Below are 17969 nucleotides of genomic sequence, written 5' to 3' on the forward strand. Positions count from 1 at the left end.
GTTTCAGTGTTGTCTTTATGTCTTTTCAATTTTCTCTGAACTTTGGGTCTATATCTGAGATGAGTTTTTGCATACTGTCTCAGCAAAAGTGATAAAGTGGTTGTTACAGTCCATGTCACACTTCAAGGTGCTTCTTATCCCGTTTTAATTCTTAACCCCAATTAAACAAATTGGCTTTTTTAAAATAAATATTTTTCTCATACATCATTCGTCTTTCTGAAAATTATTAATTTGATTTATGGTGTATCAAATTCTGTGTCTGATTTTGGTTGCAGCAGGTTTGTTGGACATAAAGTAAAATCCATTTAAATGGTAAAAATCAAAAGAGGCTTTTGCTTTTTTTTGATTTATCTGTTTTCTGATATTTTGTAATAATCAGAAATGTGTTTGAATAAAACACTGAGTTTTTTAAGTGAGTTTGTTTAAGCTTTAAGTGTTATCAAAACATTCTTGAACGATAACAAAAAATCATTTTAATTCATTTATTTGTTTATTTTATTTAATTAGATGATTTTCTTTTACTACTGAACAATCCCCTCACTAGTGTCTGCTTTACCACTGCCTTAGCTTGCATTTAGAGAGATTACAACTCAATGGTCTTTGAAATCCATCTATAAGATAAGAAAGTCATTGGAGAGACAGCTGATTATATTTCTTCTCTTTTGCTGTAACCTTTCTCTTGGACACATGCATATATACATACCAGGTTTATGTCACTTATCTGGTTTATTTATTTATTTTTAAATAAGGTCCTAAATTGTCTGTGTAGGTTCTCAGTCATCCAGGTCACGGTAATCTAAGGCACTTGAAAAGAAAAATGTCTGGACTTCCTTAAGTTTCTAGAAGATGTTTCACCTCTCATCCAAGAAGCTTCTTCACTTCTAAGAGCAATTGGTGGAGAGTCCCAGGTATTTAAGCCCTATGGGAGTTGCCCCTTAAAAGGACCGTTGACGCACTATTGACCATGTGCCACATCACATGAGCTAAGGTGTGAAAAAGGGTGTGGGTCATTATCAGGAGAGGTTTCAGGTAAAACCTTGCCACACTCTAGCATGTGACTATTGAGATCAAATCATGCAAGATGTAAGTTGGCGTTAAGGCGCCTGGGAAGGGATCTCAAAACTAGATTATAGGTGGTAGACAGTTGGTGTTGTTAGCCACCCCTTCTGTTCATAGATGGTCATTCACAATGGACAAAGATGGCTTCTTTCACATCTCTTTCAAACCATCTGTCTTCTCCATCCAAAACGTGAACATTGATCGAAAGGTCCTAAATTATATTAACACATTATGACAATGTTTTCTCTTTGATGTCTAGATATTCATTCTCTGTTTCTGTCTAAGCTTCTGCAGGTTTGCCTCCGTAACTGTAATTCAGAACATCACTTTTACATTTTAACTTCTTTCTGCGACTTTTTTCTTCCTTTTTCCTAGTCCACTGTGCTACTATTTTCTATCCATTCTCATCGCAGGTTCTGTCCTTGGTATGTATCCTTCCTTCCCCATAGCTATCCCCACCTAGACTGTCTCTGATACCTTGTCACCTTCTTAACACTTTGAAGCTTTTAAGATCAGAAGCTTTACAAGCTGTAGTGAAATGTGGCATGCCTAGTCCAGATTACACAGACTTAAATATAAGACAATTTGCTTCGTCTTTGAAATCTTCAATAAACTAAAGCTTCAGTGCAGCTCACATTTTTCTATCTTCACTGTAATGAAAATGCTACTCCATGTCTATTCTATTCTATTCTATTCTATTCTATTTTGCTACTTAAAATATGGTTTGGAGACAGTGACACTGACAAAAAGACAGAAGACCAAGTTGTAGTTGGAAGAGCTGACGATTTTCATTGGGAGTGACCAGGAGAGACAAGATTAGGAACGTATATATCAGAGGAAATGGTAAATTGACTGATTCTTATATAGCGCTTTTCTACTCTCCTCGAGCACTCAAGGCACATTTTAATATGCCACATTCACCCACTCATACAAACACTTTTTTCTATGCTGAAGTGCTTTCTATCGAACATTCACATACATTTATACTTCGATGGATGCATCAGAGAGATTAGGGTTAAGATAAGATAAGATAAGATAAGATAGAACTTTATTAATCCCTCGGGTGGGTTCCTCTGGGAAATTCGATTTCCAAAAAAAGCACAGCAACGACCGAAGTTACAGTTACAGAATTGTTATATATATACACACACACACACACACATATATATAAATACAGAAACAAATATAAATAAAATATACAAAGGGGATTAATAGAATAAATAGGAATAAAAAATAAAAATACAAGTGAATTGCACATTTCAAGTATTGAGTCTGTTGACTATTTACAAAAAGTATTGCACAAGGTATTGTACAGTGAGGTGAAGAGGCACTACAGCTTAGTTGTTCCCCCCTCCTTTGTCCTCCTGTTTCCCCTCCCTCTCCCCTCCAGAGAGGAGTTAAACAGTCTGATGGCGTGTGGGACAAAGGAGTTTTTAAGTCTGTTAGTTCTTGTCTTGGGGAGAAGCAACCTGTCACTGAACAGACTCTTCTGGTTGTTTATGGCCGTGTGCAGAGGATGCCTGGCATTGTTCATAATGTCCATCAGTTTCTTTAATGTCCTTTTCTCTGCCACTGTCACCAGAGTGTCCAGCTTCATGCCGACCACAGAGCTAGCCCTCCTGATCAGTTTCTCCAGCCTGGATGAGTCCTTCTTTGCTGTGCTGCTCCCCCAGCACACCACAGCATAGAAAAGTACTCCAGCAACCACCGACTGGTAAAACATCCTCAGGAGCTTCCTGCAGATGTTAAAAGACCTCAGCCTCCTGAGGAAGTACAGTCGGCTTTGGGCTTTTTTGTACAGGTGCTCTGTGTTGCATGACCAGTCCAGTTTATTGTCCACCCACAGCCCGAGGTACTTGTACTTGTTGACCACCTCCTCCCCCTCTATCTGAACCGGCAGTGGACCTTCTCTGGACCTCCCGAAGTCCACAACCAGTTCCTTAGTCTTTGAGGTGTTGAGTTGCAGGTGGTTTGTGTGACTCCATGCGACAAAGTTCCTCACCAGACTTCTGTACTCCTCTTCCTGATCATCCCAGATACACCCCATGATGGCTGTGTCATCTGCAAACTTCTGAATGTGGCATAATTCAGAGTTGTAGCAGAAGTCAGAGGTGTACAGGGTGAAGAGAAGAGGGGACAGCACAGTTCCCTGTGGTGCTCCTGTGCTGCTGACCACTGTGTCAGACGTGATGTCCTTCAGCCTGACGTACTGTGGTCTGTCGGTGAGGTAGTTGGAGATCCAAGCCACCAGGCAGGGGTCCACCTCCATCCTGTTCAGTTTTTCCTGAAGCATACAGGGCCGGATGGTATTAAAGGCACTGGAAAAGTCAAGAAACAGTATCCTGACCGTGCCTTTTCCCCCATCCAGGTGTGAGTGGGCTCTGTGTAGGAGGTACAGGATGGCATCCTCCACTCCGACACCCGCCTTGTATGCAAACTGTAGTGGGTCCTGGGCATGTTGTACCTGTGGTCGGAGGAGGTTGAGGAAGAGCCGCTCTAGAGTCTTCATAAGATGTGACATCAGTGCCACCGGTCGGAAGTCATTCAGCTCATTGGGCCGGTTCTTTTTGGGGACCGGGACGATGCAGGATGTCTTCCATAGGGCGGGCACTCTCCCCAGTCGCAGACTGAGGTTGAAGACTCGTTGTAGCGGCTCCCCAAGTTCAGCAGCACACGCCTTAAGCATCCTAGGACACACCTTGTCTGGGCCTGCTGCCTTAGTATAGCCTGCTGGTTAGTATCTTCCCCAAGGATATTTGGCATGCAGACTGGTACAGCCAGACCTTTAACCTTCCTATTCTTAGATGATGTGCTCTACCTCCTGAGCTACACAGCTGTCACTCAGAAAGAAAAGAAGAAGACCACACAGAAGATTTATGGATGTAGTGAAGGAGGACATGCAAAAGGTTGGCTTGACAAATGAAGATGTTAGGGATAGGAGATTGAAGCAGATGATCTGCTGTGACTCTTAAAGGGGCCGACCAAAAGAAGAAGAAATAAAAGGGGTCGCCACAGCGTGTAGTTTTTTTTTTTACACATTATTTTTATTGACAGTCCTGTATATTTTTTACAAAACATTCAGACCCCCAACAAGCACAGAGCAGGCTAGCACAGGCTAGCAAACAAAAAAAAGACATATCCCTTTGTGGTACAATCAGATTAAATAGGTGAATTACAGCAATGAAACATGGTACCAGAAATTATAATATTTTTCCATTTAAGTAAAGGTCCCATTTTTTCCAGTATTTCTCAAATTTATCGGCAGCCAGTCTTAGTGAAAAAGTCAGTCTCTCCATTGTGTAAATTTCCTTGATAATGCCTATCCAGTCCAAGAATGACGGTGGATCAGCGTTTAGCCATTTGCAAGTTATGGCTTTCTTTGCACCAGCCAATAATATCAATAAAAGATATTTGTCTGAATTCCTCAGTCCTTGTGGCAAATCACATAGATAAAACACAGTGAAATCAGGGGCCAAGTTCAAGCCCATCATGGTATTGACTTCTTTGATCACTACTAGCCAATAGGGGACAATCTTAGCACATTCCCAAAAAATATGAAAATGTCCTGCAGATACACCTCCACAGTTCCTCCAACACTGAGTCTTGTCGGGGTATTTACTTTGTTTACTCTTAGCATTAGGCGTGACAAAAAAACGCACAGCCTTACATATATTGAACCAGTTGTCGTCATGTATTATTATTTCAGCCTCTTTTTCCCATCTAGCTTTGATATACGTTGTGTCATTATTCCTACATGTGTGTAAACATTTGTATAATCTGGATATCTGTTTCTTTGGTGCATTCCCCTTACAAGAGTCAAGGAAGATTTTAACCAAGCCCGTGTCCTCCTCTTCTAGGAATTTTATGTTTCAAGGTTCAAGGTTCTTTATTTGTCACATGCATAGTTATACAAGTATAAGACACAGTGAAATGTAGCCTGACACGCTCCTTGACATGTGCAAAAATGGGGGGGGGGGGGGGGGCACTGTCGAGCCTAGGCGGAGTAGTTGAACGCAGATTCACTGAGCGCTCAACACAGACAGCATCGTCAGAAGGAAAGTTGATAAAATAAATAAAAAATTTTGTATTGTTCGATACATATGCGTACCGAACCGAAAGCACTGTATCGAACGGTTCAATATCGATACGAATATCGTTGCACCCCTAATATATATATATATATATATATATATATATATATATATATATATATATATATATAATCGTAATGGTGCCTCAGCTGGAGGTATCTAAAGAAATCCTGTCTTTCCAAGTAAGAACTTCTCTGGAGTTGCTGGTAGTCTTTTAGTACATTTTTATCTGTAATCTTCCAGTAGCCTGTTATACCCTTATGTGACCACTGTATAAATCTCTTATCCATGTTTGCAGGTGCAAAATCCGAATCATAAGCAGGCCATCGTAACGTCCGGGCACTTTTTTTAGTTTTCTCATATTTGAGTATCCTATGCCATATTTCTATGGGCACTTTCTTTAGTGCCGGGAGCAGGTCTGCATCTATATGTCTTTTAATGAGTGGTTGATCTCCAAGCAGTGATTGAAGTGGGGTCTCACAGTAGGATTGATATATCTCCTTCCATTTAGCCTTACACATTAGATCACACCACCCAATCATCACTTGTAACTGTGCAGCCCTATAATAGTCCTCAAGACACGGCAGAGCGAGTCCACCTTTGTCCATTTGCAGTTGTAACGTCTGAAATTTTATTCTTGGTTTTTGTTTGGCCCAAATAAAATTAGAGATCATCCTATTCCAATCGTTAAATTGCTTGGAGGGTAGGTGTATAGGCAGCGCCTTGAACAAATAGAGAAGCTTTGGCAAAAGATTCATTTTTATTATATCTATCCGATTATGCATATTCATTGGCAATAAATACCAGCGCTGTAGGTCTGCCTTAATTTCTGATGTCAGTGGGACATAATTGCATTCGTAGAGGTCGGATAGATCCGTGGGTATATGGATTCCTAGATATTTTATAGAGGTGTTACTCCAGTTAAACTTGGCTATCTTTTGAATGTCTTGTGATGGGCGGTAATTATATAAGAGAATCTGAGTTTTCTGTAAATTTAATTTATATCCGGAATATATGCCAAATTTTTTCAATAATGAAAAAAGATTAGGCAGACTGATTTCCGGGTTAGTTAGCGTTATGAGAACATCGTCAGCATACAGACCATCTTTATACATTATATTGTTAATTAGTACACCTCTAATGTCTTTAGATTCCCTGATAGCTTGCGCCAGGGGCTCAATGAATAGCGCAAAGATAGTGGCACTGAGATGGCATCCATGACGGCAGCCTCTTTCTAGTTGTAGTGTATCTGTTAAATCACCATTAATTTTAATCCTGGCAGTGGGTGAGTTATATAGAGACTGTAAGCATCTGATGATTTGGCTGTTAAAACCGAATCTCTCTAAGGCCAAATAAAGATAATTCCAGCACACAGAGTCAAACGCCTTTTCAGCATCAAGACTAACAGCTACTGATTCGATATTTTTCATTTTATTTATTAGATGGAGAGCCCGCCTCACATTATCATGAGTTTGCCTATTTCGAACAAAACCTGTTTGATCTGTATCCATTAGTTCTGAAGTTATAAATTCCAACTGTTTAGCTAATATTGTTGCAAATATCCTACAGTCGATATTCAAGACTGATACGGGTCTATAGGAACCACATTCCGTTCTATTTTTACCCGGTTTGGGAATTGCTGAAATAACTGCTCGTTTCCAGGATGGTGGTATCTCACCCCCTGTAAGCACATGGTTAAAGCAATCCCTCAGCAGAGGGGTTACTAGATCTCTGAAATGTTTATACCACTCTGCCGGGTAGCCATCCTCACCGGCCATCTTATTACCTTTCAATTTTGAAATGGCCTTGTTAATCTCCTCCGCAGTTATTGTTTGTGTTAATCTTTTATTTTGTTCTGTTCCTATCGACGGTAAATCAAGTGAAGAAAGAAATACATTAACAGAGGGCACATCTATCCTGTGTGGTTCTGCGTACAGTCGGGTATAATAGGTCAGAAAAGATTCTTTTATGCTTTTCATGTCATGACATATCTTATCATTTGCTGGGTTTTTAATTTTCTGAATAAATCTGTCAGCCTGCTGTTTCCGTATCCTCCAAGCAAGGAGTCTCTTAGATTTGGGACCATTTTCATAATAATTCTGCTTAATGAATTTAGCCCTTTTTTCTATTTGGTCATCATATAACCTATTTAATATCTGTTGTATTTCTTTAATTTGTGATAACGTGTCATCATTGTTACTTTTCATATGTTCTGATTCTAGGTGTTTCAGTAGTAAGGTCTTTTAGATACTTCTGTTTTTCCTTTTTTTGTATGAGGACCACAAAATTAGCTTCCCTCTAAGAACTGCCTTCGCTGCATCCCATAAAATACTAGGAGAAACATCACCATTGTTATTGTAGTCCATGTATTCCTTAAATTCTTATTTTACAAACTTTTCAAATTCTACATCATTTAGTAGACTAGTATTAAGCCTCCATAAAGTCTCTTTGCGATCTGAATCCAAATGGAGTGTCAGGTACACCCCTGCATGGTCCGAAATATCTCTCACCCTTATATCACAATTTATAATTTTATGCTTATCAAAGTGTGACATAAAAAAAATAGTCCAGTCTTGAATACATATGGTGGGAATGTAAAAAAAAAAGTATATTTCTTTTCCAGTGAGTGTGCATCCCTCCACACGTCAACCAACCCCAATTCCTTAAGCATTCTTTTAACATATACTGCTTCTGGTTGTAACAATTTAGTTTTGCTGGACGTGTCCAGAAACGGATTCAAGTGAATATTCCAATCTCCACCGCATATTAATATGCCTGATGTTTCTGTTGCAATTAATTCCGAAAGGGTCCTGATTACATGTTTATCAGTCCCTGGTGGTCTGTACACGTTAAACAATGTAACTTCCTTGTGATCTATGTACCCTTTAACCAGTATATAACGCCCCTCCTTATCTCTGATTTGTGAGGAAAGTTGGAAATGTACTTTGTCACACAATAAGATGGCCACTCCTCTAGAATGTTTTTTTATATGCAAGGAATAATACACATTTTTAAACCCCATTTTACACAATTTTTTGTGCTCGATGGCAAAAAGATGTGTTTCTTGCCAGTAAATTATATCTTGTTTTTCTCGCTTCATTTTAGCAAGAGCTTTGTTTCTTTTAATGGGGTTATGTAAACCATTAACATTAACTGTAATTACCTTATATTGTTGTCTGATCTCCATCAGCAAAAGGAAAATACACAATACCTGTAAATCTGTGCTCTGTGCTCTGAAAAGAAAAGGGGGTCTACAGAACAAAGGAACAACGTACCTGAACAAATAACATATATGACTTCCAATTATGAAGTGTACGTCCAACTTCAAAACAAAGAGGAGAGTCCCTAAAGTCCCAGAGAGCCCCTCGTAGTGCTGCTTGGTGAGCTCCGCTCATAGCAGCGCTCTTGGAGAAAGCTGTTAGCATCCCAAACTGCGGTCAAACCTATCACTCTTATTTTACACAGGAAAACTGCAGTCTTAAGTGCGGAAAAATTTTTTTTAGGTTTTACTATCCATGCACTTGAATCTCTGGAGCTTTTCCTGGATGTATTTCAGGGCGATTGTGGCTCAAGAGTTAGGTGTTTGTCTTGTAATTGGAAGGTTGCTGTTTCGAGCCCCGGCTCGGACAGTCTCGGTCATTGTGTCCTTGGGCAAGACACTTCACCTACCGCCTACTGGTGATGGCCAGAGGGGCCGATGGCGCAATATGGCAGCCTCGCCTCTGTCAGTCTGCCCCAGGGCAGCTGTGGCTACAACTGTAGCTTGCCTCCACTAGTGTATGAATGTGAGAGTGAATGAATAGTGGAATTGTAAAGCGCTTTGAGGGGTCCGAAAAGCGCTATATAAATGCAATCCATTATTATTATTATTATTATTTCATCCGTTCCTCCCGGGTCCGCCGCGGCGCTCCGCTTGCGCTTTCCCATCAACTTCCTCTTCTCCAGGTCGTCGGCTGCGTCTTGCGCGTTGTTGTAAATCACGGGCCCGTTTTCATAAAACACACGCAGTCTCGACGGATACAGTGTTTGGAAGCGGAGCCCCTTCTCTTTTAAAATCCTCCTGATCGTGTTGTATGCTTTGCGTTTCGCTAAAATGTCACTAGGATAGTCTTGGTCGAAATACACACATCTGCCCTTCAGCAGTATTTCTTTTTTGGTCCACGCAGACCGGAGAGCCAAGTCCTTGGTGTTGTATTCCAAAAAATGAATCACCACGGACCTGGGGTTGGAGCCCGGAGGTGGCTTGGGGCCGAGTGAGCGGTGGCACCGCTGTATGCCCAGATTGATGTCGGGGAGGGACAGTTCATTCTTTATAAAATTTTCCATGAATTCGAGCATGTTGTCCCCTTCTTCACCCTCTGGTATCCCGTGAACACGTATGTTATTCCTGCGAGACCGGGCTTCCAGGTCGGACAGACGTGTCTGGAGGTCTTCTTGTAACTGGAGAGTATGGCCGAGCCCATCTTTAAGGTCGACTGTGACCTCCTCAACCTCGGTTACTCTCTGTTCGACCTCCTCGATCCTGCTTCTTACCTCTTTCATGTCCGTGACAATTTCGTTGAACCGTTGCCCCACTTCTTTCCTAAACTCCGACATTTCTGTTTTCACAAGTCCAGTTTTTTCTGCTATTTCACTTTTTAAATTATCCTGGACTTTTTTAAGCTCAGCAAGAATGCTAGCTTCAATTGCCTCCATAGCTCCGAGTAGCTGTAGCTTGCTAGCACCGTCAACTTCTTTCGGTGAAAAAACTCCTTCCTCCGCACTTTCTTGCCGAATTCCTCTTGTCTTTCTCTTGTTACCCCCTGGCATACTACTATGAATATTCTTAGTTGTGTTATAATATGTCCGTTTTCAAGGGGTAACCGCCCGGGAGCTGAAAGATTATGCTGCAACCAGCTTCCCCACCATCCGGAAGTCCCCAGTTTCACATGTTTGATCTGGTAGATTTGTACACCAGATGCCCCTCCAACCTCATAAAAACTTAAAATAGCTGACTAAATGTGAAGGAAACTTTCAGTCACTGCATGTGAGTCATATGTCATCCCCTTCAGTAGGTTAGCCTATAGTGACAGCTAGACACTTTGTTATGACCTAAAGGTGAGTCTGACAAGACATCAACAACCTCACTGTCCTCTTAGTCAACCCACAGGCCTGCACTGTAAATCCTAAAGCATGGCTGACTCTTGCTAGCATCAAGTTTAGCATAAAGCCAGAAACCAAATTAATACTGTTTAGCTGCAGTGATAGGATGATATATTTTTTAGTAAGTTTATAGAAAGGGTTCAGATAATTGGTATTGTAGTTTATATCCCTACATTATATTTACTTTGGAAATTTGGTCATTGTGTAATGACCAATAATCCTTCTTTTACATTTTTTAAAGGAACCTAATATTTTGACATGAACAAAGTGTTATTAATAAAAAAAAAAACTCCAATCCCACTTTTGACGGCTGTAAATTTCCTGATTAATTGAATAATCAGACCGATCATGTCTTGAAGACCTCATATTGCCCCAATAGAGCACTTTGCTCTACACTGCAGGCTTACTTGTGGTTCCATTCTTCCAGTAGAATGGGAGAGTGTTTAGCTTAGAGGCGCCTCTCTTTTGTGGAACGAGCTCCCAGGTTGGATTCAGGAGAGAGTAACCTTTTCTACTTTTAAGATTAGCTTAATTCCTTTTTGAAAAACCATATTGTTATGGCTGTATCAGGTGATCCTGAGTCCCCACTTAGTTATGGGAGCTTCCGATGATGAGTGTCTTCTTTGCTCAAGTTTTTTCATTCACTCATGTTTATGCACCAATCATTAATTTAATCATTAGTTATTATTAATTTTTTGCTCTCTTCCACAGTATGTCTTTTGTCCTGTCATCCTCCCCTCACCCCAACTGGTCATGGCAGATGGCTGTCCCTCCCTGAGCATGGTTTTGATGGAGGTTTCTTTCTGTTAAAATTTTGTTTTTTCTTCTCACTGTCTCCAAATGCTAGTTTATAGAGATGTCTGATTATTGCACGGTCTTTTCCTTACAATATAAAGTAGCTTGAGGCAACAGTTGTTGTGATTTGGTGCTATTTAAATAAAACTGAATTCAATTGAATTGAAATGTGGAAAAGAAGTGCACTGCCCATGGGGGGGAAAAAAATACAAACCCTACATTTTCCACAGCATAAAAGTCTTCTCTGTTGTGCTATGTCCTCAGTATGTCCAAAATGCTCATAGCTTCATCAGCTTTATATTAACTAATTGAAGGGAATTAGACTACCGGTGTGATTTCCATATGCTAGTATGGACTAGTGAAAATCTACAAGGAAGCTACACAGTTTGATAATTAGCTTTCTACAGTGAAGCAATGACATCAAAGAGTAGAGTTCCTTTAGTACTGATTTGAAATATATGTTGTTTTTCTTGGTGTGTATTAGTATTTTTTGATAATGTCTATACCAGTGACCTAGCCAATAAAAGAAATAGCACACCTTGTCCAAATGTGGAGAATCTATTTCCCCCCAAAAGTGTCAGGAATATCGTTTAAAGATTTTAGGAAAAAACATCTATAATGTCATGCTCAGCAGGTGTACAGGATGTGCGTCTTTCCCATCTTCTTCTTTGAAATTTGTTGTGCACTTTTGCACCCCCGGTTATTTTTTGTGAGTGACATCCTGACTCTGACCTTTAGTTTGCAGAGAACAACTTAGCTAAGCGTAGTGCATGTGTATGTGTCTGTGTGTGTGTTTTTCAAGCTGCCAACTTGAATCACTCCAGTGAGGATAGACTGACAGAAGGATGGGTATAGCCAGCCTGAGGGGAGAGAAATTGCATCATTCCTCCAGAATGATGATCCATGTATGTGTGTGTGTGTGTGTGTGTGTGTGTGTGTGTGTGTGTGTGTGTGTGTGTGTGTGTGTGTGTGTGTGTGCCCCCACATGAGTGTATGTTTGTTCGTGTCTATGTGTGCAAGAAAAAAGGAAAAAAAAGCTCATAGGACTTCTTTATAACATCTTATAATCATCTAGGGTTCCCCCTCCTAGGACCTGGCATCCACATATGTGGACATCTCATTTTGGGTTATTTAGACCAAAATACTCAATTTTGCTCTACAAGGGCCTGATATCGACTTACGAGGACATTATACTGCCTATGATCTATCGAAATTTTAAACAAATGTCCTCATATGTGGCTCTTATTTTTCTTAGAAACAAAAATCAGGTATAAATAAAAATCCAGTAATTCTTTGTTTATACATTCATCTGGCCCCAATCAGCCCAAATATCAAAGAGAAATTAAAAATGCATGCCGTGGAAGAGTTCGGGTCTTAGGAGGTTAAGCAACCTTGGTGATGTAAATAAGTCTCTGCACCTAATTGATGTAGAAAAATTATGCTTTTAAAAATCTTTTTGACATAGTAAACCTAAACCAAACCAAGCAATATTTTTACCTAAACTTAACCAGACAGAGAATTTAGACTGAAGTGAACACTGAGAGAATGTAAAGCCTAAGTTTGATTTTAAACTGGATTTTAATTCTAGACTCTGAGAGCGTGTCCACATGTAAAATAATGTACTCTGATATTAGCCACTTTTAGACATTTCAAAGTCCTGTTGTAAGAAACATTCTAAGCTAATGTACGTAACAATCCCAGGTACAGTGAGGGAAATAATTATTTGATCATCTGCGGAATTTGTAAGTTCCCTCACTTGCAAAGAAACGAAATTTATGATAGTTTAATTTTAGTATAAAAAGACAAAATATCAACCATGCACCACACGGGTTAAAGTCAATAAATAAATAAATCGTGGTTTTTTTTGTTTGCTTGTTTTTCATTCCAACTTCTGCAATGCTATGGACCAGAGAGCTGTCAAAGGACATCAGGGACAAAACTGTCCCTGCATGTTTTGTCCCAGTCAGGGACAAAACATGCAGGGACTGTGTAGGCTTGTGTTATCGCCTACACAAACAGCTTTTTAGCAATCAGTAGACCACCATCGGTGACGGATTGAAATCTTGCAGCGCCCACAAGTTCCTCCCTGCTCAAGAAGGCACAGATAGAGGCTGGTCTTAAGTTTGCCAGTGAGCATCTAAATGATTCAGAATATATTTTGGAGAAAGTGTTGTGGTCAGATGAAGCCAAAATCAAGCTGTTTGTCATCAGTTTGACCTTGTGTATTTAAAGAAAGAAAAACGCTAAGTATGACCCACAGAAGATCATCACCACATTCAACCACCAAGGTGGAAACATTTCAAGATGAGCCTACTGGACAATTTCACTGCATTGAGGGGTTAGGGGATGGGGCAATGTAAAATCTTGGAGGAGAATCTCCTTCCCTAAGACAAAACAATGAAAGTTGGTCTTCTAGAATAGAATGACCCAAAGCATACTGCCAGGCAACGAAAGAGAGGTAAAAGAAGAAGTGCAACGAAGAAGTTTTAAGGTCATGGAGTGGCCTGGCCAGTCTCCAGAACTCAATCCTATACAAAATCTGTGGAGGGAGCTGAAGCTTTGAGTTCCCAAGTGACAGCCAAGAAAGGGGTTAAGAGTTAAGGGAGCTAAGAGAGATCCATTTAGTCAAGAGATGGAGAGTGTGATTTTGCCATGTTACCTTCTTACCATTTTTTCCCCTATTTGTCACATTTTATAAAGAGTAAACACTGTGGTTTCAGGAATTCTAACATAGGTCATTATAAAAATGCTTTCATGGTTTGTTTGTTTTTTAGATTTAATTGCAGGACTTGTTGTGCCAACATTTGTGGAACTGAATGAACACAAGATGGCAACACTTCACACATGCATTTCTCTCCTGAGATTCTAATTTAGAAATTCAGGAGGAGGTTTAGTCTGGAGGAAACATATCAAGTGGTGGAAGCGTGTGCTCACTTTTATTGGATAACTTTCACAGTCTGGACCAATGAAACTTTTATTTTCCTTTTTTTTCTTTTTTATTATAACTGAAATATTGATACCGCCAAAGTATCCAGCAGTATATTTCCACTGACTGTCCATGTATTTGTCTTCAGGAAGATTCAGAATGGGGAGAATAGGCAAAAACAGACAGATAAAAAAGAAGGAGAAAATGGATGATGGAAGCAATATCAAGGCACAGGCTTGCATTATTCCTCGGTTTTACGACAAATACTTAATGAAAATCCCTGCAAGGGTGATAGAGGCCTGTATTTAATTAAGCCTTTATAAAAAATTAACCAGGGAGGCCAGGGCGATTTCCCCTCTCCTCTGGTCTGTTGAGTAGATTGAACCACAGTTACACTGCATAGACAGCTCTGAATTATAATTTTAGATAGAAGGTGAGTGAGAGGGAGAGGGAGCAGGAGCAAGCAGGTCTAATGCTCACTAAAGAGCCAAAGGGGAGTTTAGGATGGGGGACCAATGCATCTCCTATTGCTACCCCTGGAATGTCTTCTAATCACATTAGGGGAAACTATAGCTCTGATTTATAAGGGCTCTTTTAAGTTCACTTTTCAGCCACAGCACCTCCATGTCTCTACATTTAAGAGTCTTTGAATGACTTTGATCTCCTAATTTGGGCGTCACATCCTGTGAAGGGCACAATGTGCAGAAAAGGTGTAAATCATCACAGGAACTCTGGTGTCTTTTTTTTTCACCACACTGATGATGGCTAGTCTGCAGGGAGTAGTTAGAAGGACTTGAATTGGATTTACCACCCTAAGAGAAGAAAAGTCAATGGATGAATAAAATACACATATTTCTTATGGTCATGGTTGATGACCAAATATCATTTGGGGGTTGTCCATTTTTAACCCTTTTCTCAGCAGTTAAAACAAAATCATAAAAATAAGATACCTGGCAAATATGTGACAGAATAATCTCAACTTGGACAAGGATCACTTCAGATATTTTTTCTAAACTTTCAACAGTTTCTAATACTTTGAGGTGTCATCGAGTGTGGTGTGTCAGCCATGTGATAACAAGTGCTTAAACAGGACTGTAATCCCTGTCGTGGTTCAAGCACAGTTTTGCAGTTTGATTTGGTTGGCCCCGATCGTCAGACTGCTAGGACGGGGTGAGCAGATTTTGCCTGAGGTTCACAGATAGCTTTGTTGTCTGTATCAAAATGTTCAGTTAAAGTAGAAAGGTTTGAATTAGCCTGCGTTCAAATGCACTCCAACAAAACAGTACTTGATTGCAATCTGAATAAATTAATACAACACTCGTAAAGTAATAGCTAATAAAAGGAAAACAACAGCAGTAGCAAGTTCATTACATTAAAGTGGATTTCTTTTCAACTCAGAGTTTTTAATATATAAATAAATGTAATATTTACATATTAAAAAGTTAATCAGTTTTTGTGTTTTAAACAAATTATGACTTTTATAAGCATTCAGCTAACATTGAATGGTACCCAAATCATTCAGGTTTGGGTACTAACAATGACTATTAGTGCCCAAACCTTAATAGAACCTTAATAGAAAACTATACTTTTGATAATATAACTAGTTGTTATGGAGAAAACAAAATAAACATTGATTCAATGAATTATTGTCGATCGTGGCTCAAGAGTTGGGAGTTCGCCTTGTAATCGGAAGGTTGCCGGTTCGAGCCCCGGCTTGGACAGTCTTGGTCGGTGTGTCCTTGGGCAAGACACTTCACCCATTGCCTACTGGTGGTGGTTAGAGGGCCCGGTGGCGCCAGTGTCCGGCAGCCTCGCCTCTGTCAGTGCGCCCCAGGGTGGCTGTGGCTACACTGTAGCTTGCCATCACCTGTGTGTGAATGGGTGGATGACTGGTTGTGTAAAGCGCTTTGGGGTCCTTAGGGACTAATAAAGCGCTATACAAATACAGGCCATGTACCATTTACCATCATCAATATGCAACTTGATCATGACACTAACAAAACATTTTTTAGAAATTTTACGGTACGTACCACATTGCATAGTCGTAAAAGATGGAATGCATGTGTGTGTTTTATTGAAGTCATCATTCTCAAAACTGCTCTGTTTTTTTTTACAGATCCATACAGACTCTGATGATGGTGAGGGCAACATCAAATATACTATCTCTGGAGAAGGAGCTGGATCCATCTTCATCATTGATGAGCTTACAGGAGACATACATGCCACAGAGAGACTAGACCGAGAGGAAAAGGCTTTTTACACTCTTAGGGCTCAGGCCCGGGACCGGCTCTCTAATGATCCCCTTGAGCCAGAGTCAGAGTTTGTCATCAAGGTCCAGGACATCAATGACAGTGAACCCAAGTTCTTGGAAGGACCCTATATTGGCAGCGTGGCAGAGTTGTCACCCATAGGTAAGCTGGAAAATGTCTAGCGCAGTCAGACAAGAACCATTTGGATAACTGTTTGAGGCTCTGTACATAGCAAAGCCCAAGGGTGCCTGTAATGTATGGAATTGCAAGTTTTACTGCAGCTATTTTCATGATACATAAGTAGGGTGTGTGAGCTTTTTTTATGGGCTCAAGGGAAGGCGTAAAGTGCCAGAAAGAGCAATATGTTAAAATTCTCCTCCACAAGAGAGATGGATATATGAAAAAGCAGACATGTAAGATAGCTATGTTAAATGAAAATGGATTTGGAGTCACTGAATTTACTCTCGATAGTAGGAAGTAGAAAATGAAAGAAACAGTGCAGGCATATAAAGAAAGTAGAGGCAAACAAATTGCATTACTCCCAGATAAGCTGTGTTCTAACACTGTTTTGAGGCAAATGATAAAAGGAAGAACAAGAGGGAAAGAGCAACATAGGAACGGTGCTCCAGGAGTGCGGTTAATGGAGAGAGTACACTGTCAGTAAAAATGACACTACAATACTTTAAATCCTAACGTGTTTTTATTGTGACTGAGTATATTAGCAGCAATCCATGGCTGCTTCAAACTATTTGCAAAATGGAAAAGACAGGTGAATGAGGGTGTCAAGGGCTTCATTAGCGTGGTATTAATGTCAAAGACAGCTGATATTCAATAGACAAAATTTTGTTTAGCTGCTAAGCAATATCACCATATTTACTCCAAAGGGTTTGTGCGATACGGGTATATGCGTCCGTGTGTTTGTGTGTGTGTGATCATGCATATGCAGTAGAGGCAGGGGTGCTTCTTGTTTGAGTGACTCCAGGAGTGGTGCAAAATGGAATGGCTCTTTCCTGTTCAAGCCTGATTGGAATTAATTCCTGCTTCCTCAGCATGATCCAAAGCATGGGCATTTCTGCCTACATTGCTCTCTAAAACTGAATGGCGTGTGTATGCATGCGTGTGTGAGTCGGTGAGAGAAAGGAAAGTGAAAGTTAGCAAAAACAGGAGCATGATAAAGAGAAAAGGAATAAACACAATTTCAGAAAATGATGCAAAACCCTGGGGAGCACAGGGGAGCTGTCCTCAAGAAAGAGTGAGATGCAGCCTTAAAAGCCATGCTTGGTTAATAATAGTTTATGTAATCTTAATGATCATAACTCTTCTACCTCTGTCCCTTATTTGACCCTGCCACGTCTCACTTAGATTATATAAGAAATAAATAGACAGTTCATATTCTCATGGTGTGCTACCACTAATGATATAACATTCACCACTAAATCAGGCATTCTCATGGTTCATCCATGTGTCTTTTCTTTTGACCTGTTTGACTGGCACTCACCATTTCCCAGCTCATCACCTTTACTGACATTTCCATGTTTTAACGACAGTAATGTCACTTAGTTTGGACGTATACTTTTATAAATGTAAAAGTATAACATTTGCTATATTGATATATCTTATAATAGTTTCAGTGCTTTTTATTTTGGATAATTCTGTAGAACCCTACTTTCCACTGGATCAACAAATTTACTAATCCGCATTTTAAAA

At 40.0% G+C, this 17969-nt stretch overlaps 1 protein-coding gene across 1 annotated transcript in view; it reads left to right on the forward strand.

Annotated features, from left to right (window-relative positions):
* cdh22 (cadherin 22) overlaps positions 1-17969 on the forward strand; it is a 194397-nt gene that overhangs the window by 111600 nt on the left and 64828 nt on the right. The window contains exon 4 of the mRNA XM_026166884.2: positions 16130-16424. Coding sequence (XP_026022669.2) covers positions 16130-16424 — 295 coding nt within the window. The remainder of the gene's footprint in view (positions 1-16129; positions 16425-17969) is intronic.

Source organism: Astatotilapia calliptera, chromosome 5, assembly GCF_964374335.1.
Source record: "Astatotilapia calliptera chromosome 5, fAstCal68.1, whole genome shotgun sequence".
Classification (NCBI taxonomy): domain Eukaryota; kingdom Metazoa; phylum Chordata; class Actinopteri; order Cichliformes; family Cichlidae; genus Astatotilapia; species Astatotilapia calliptera.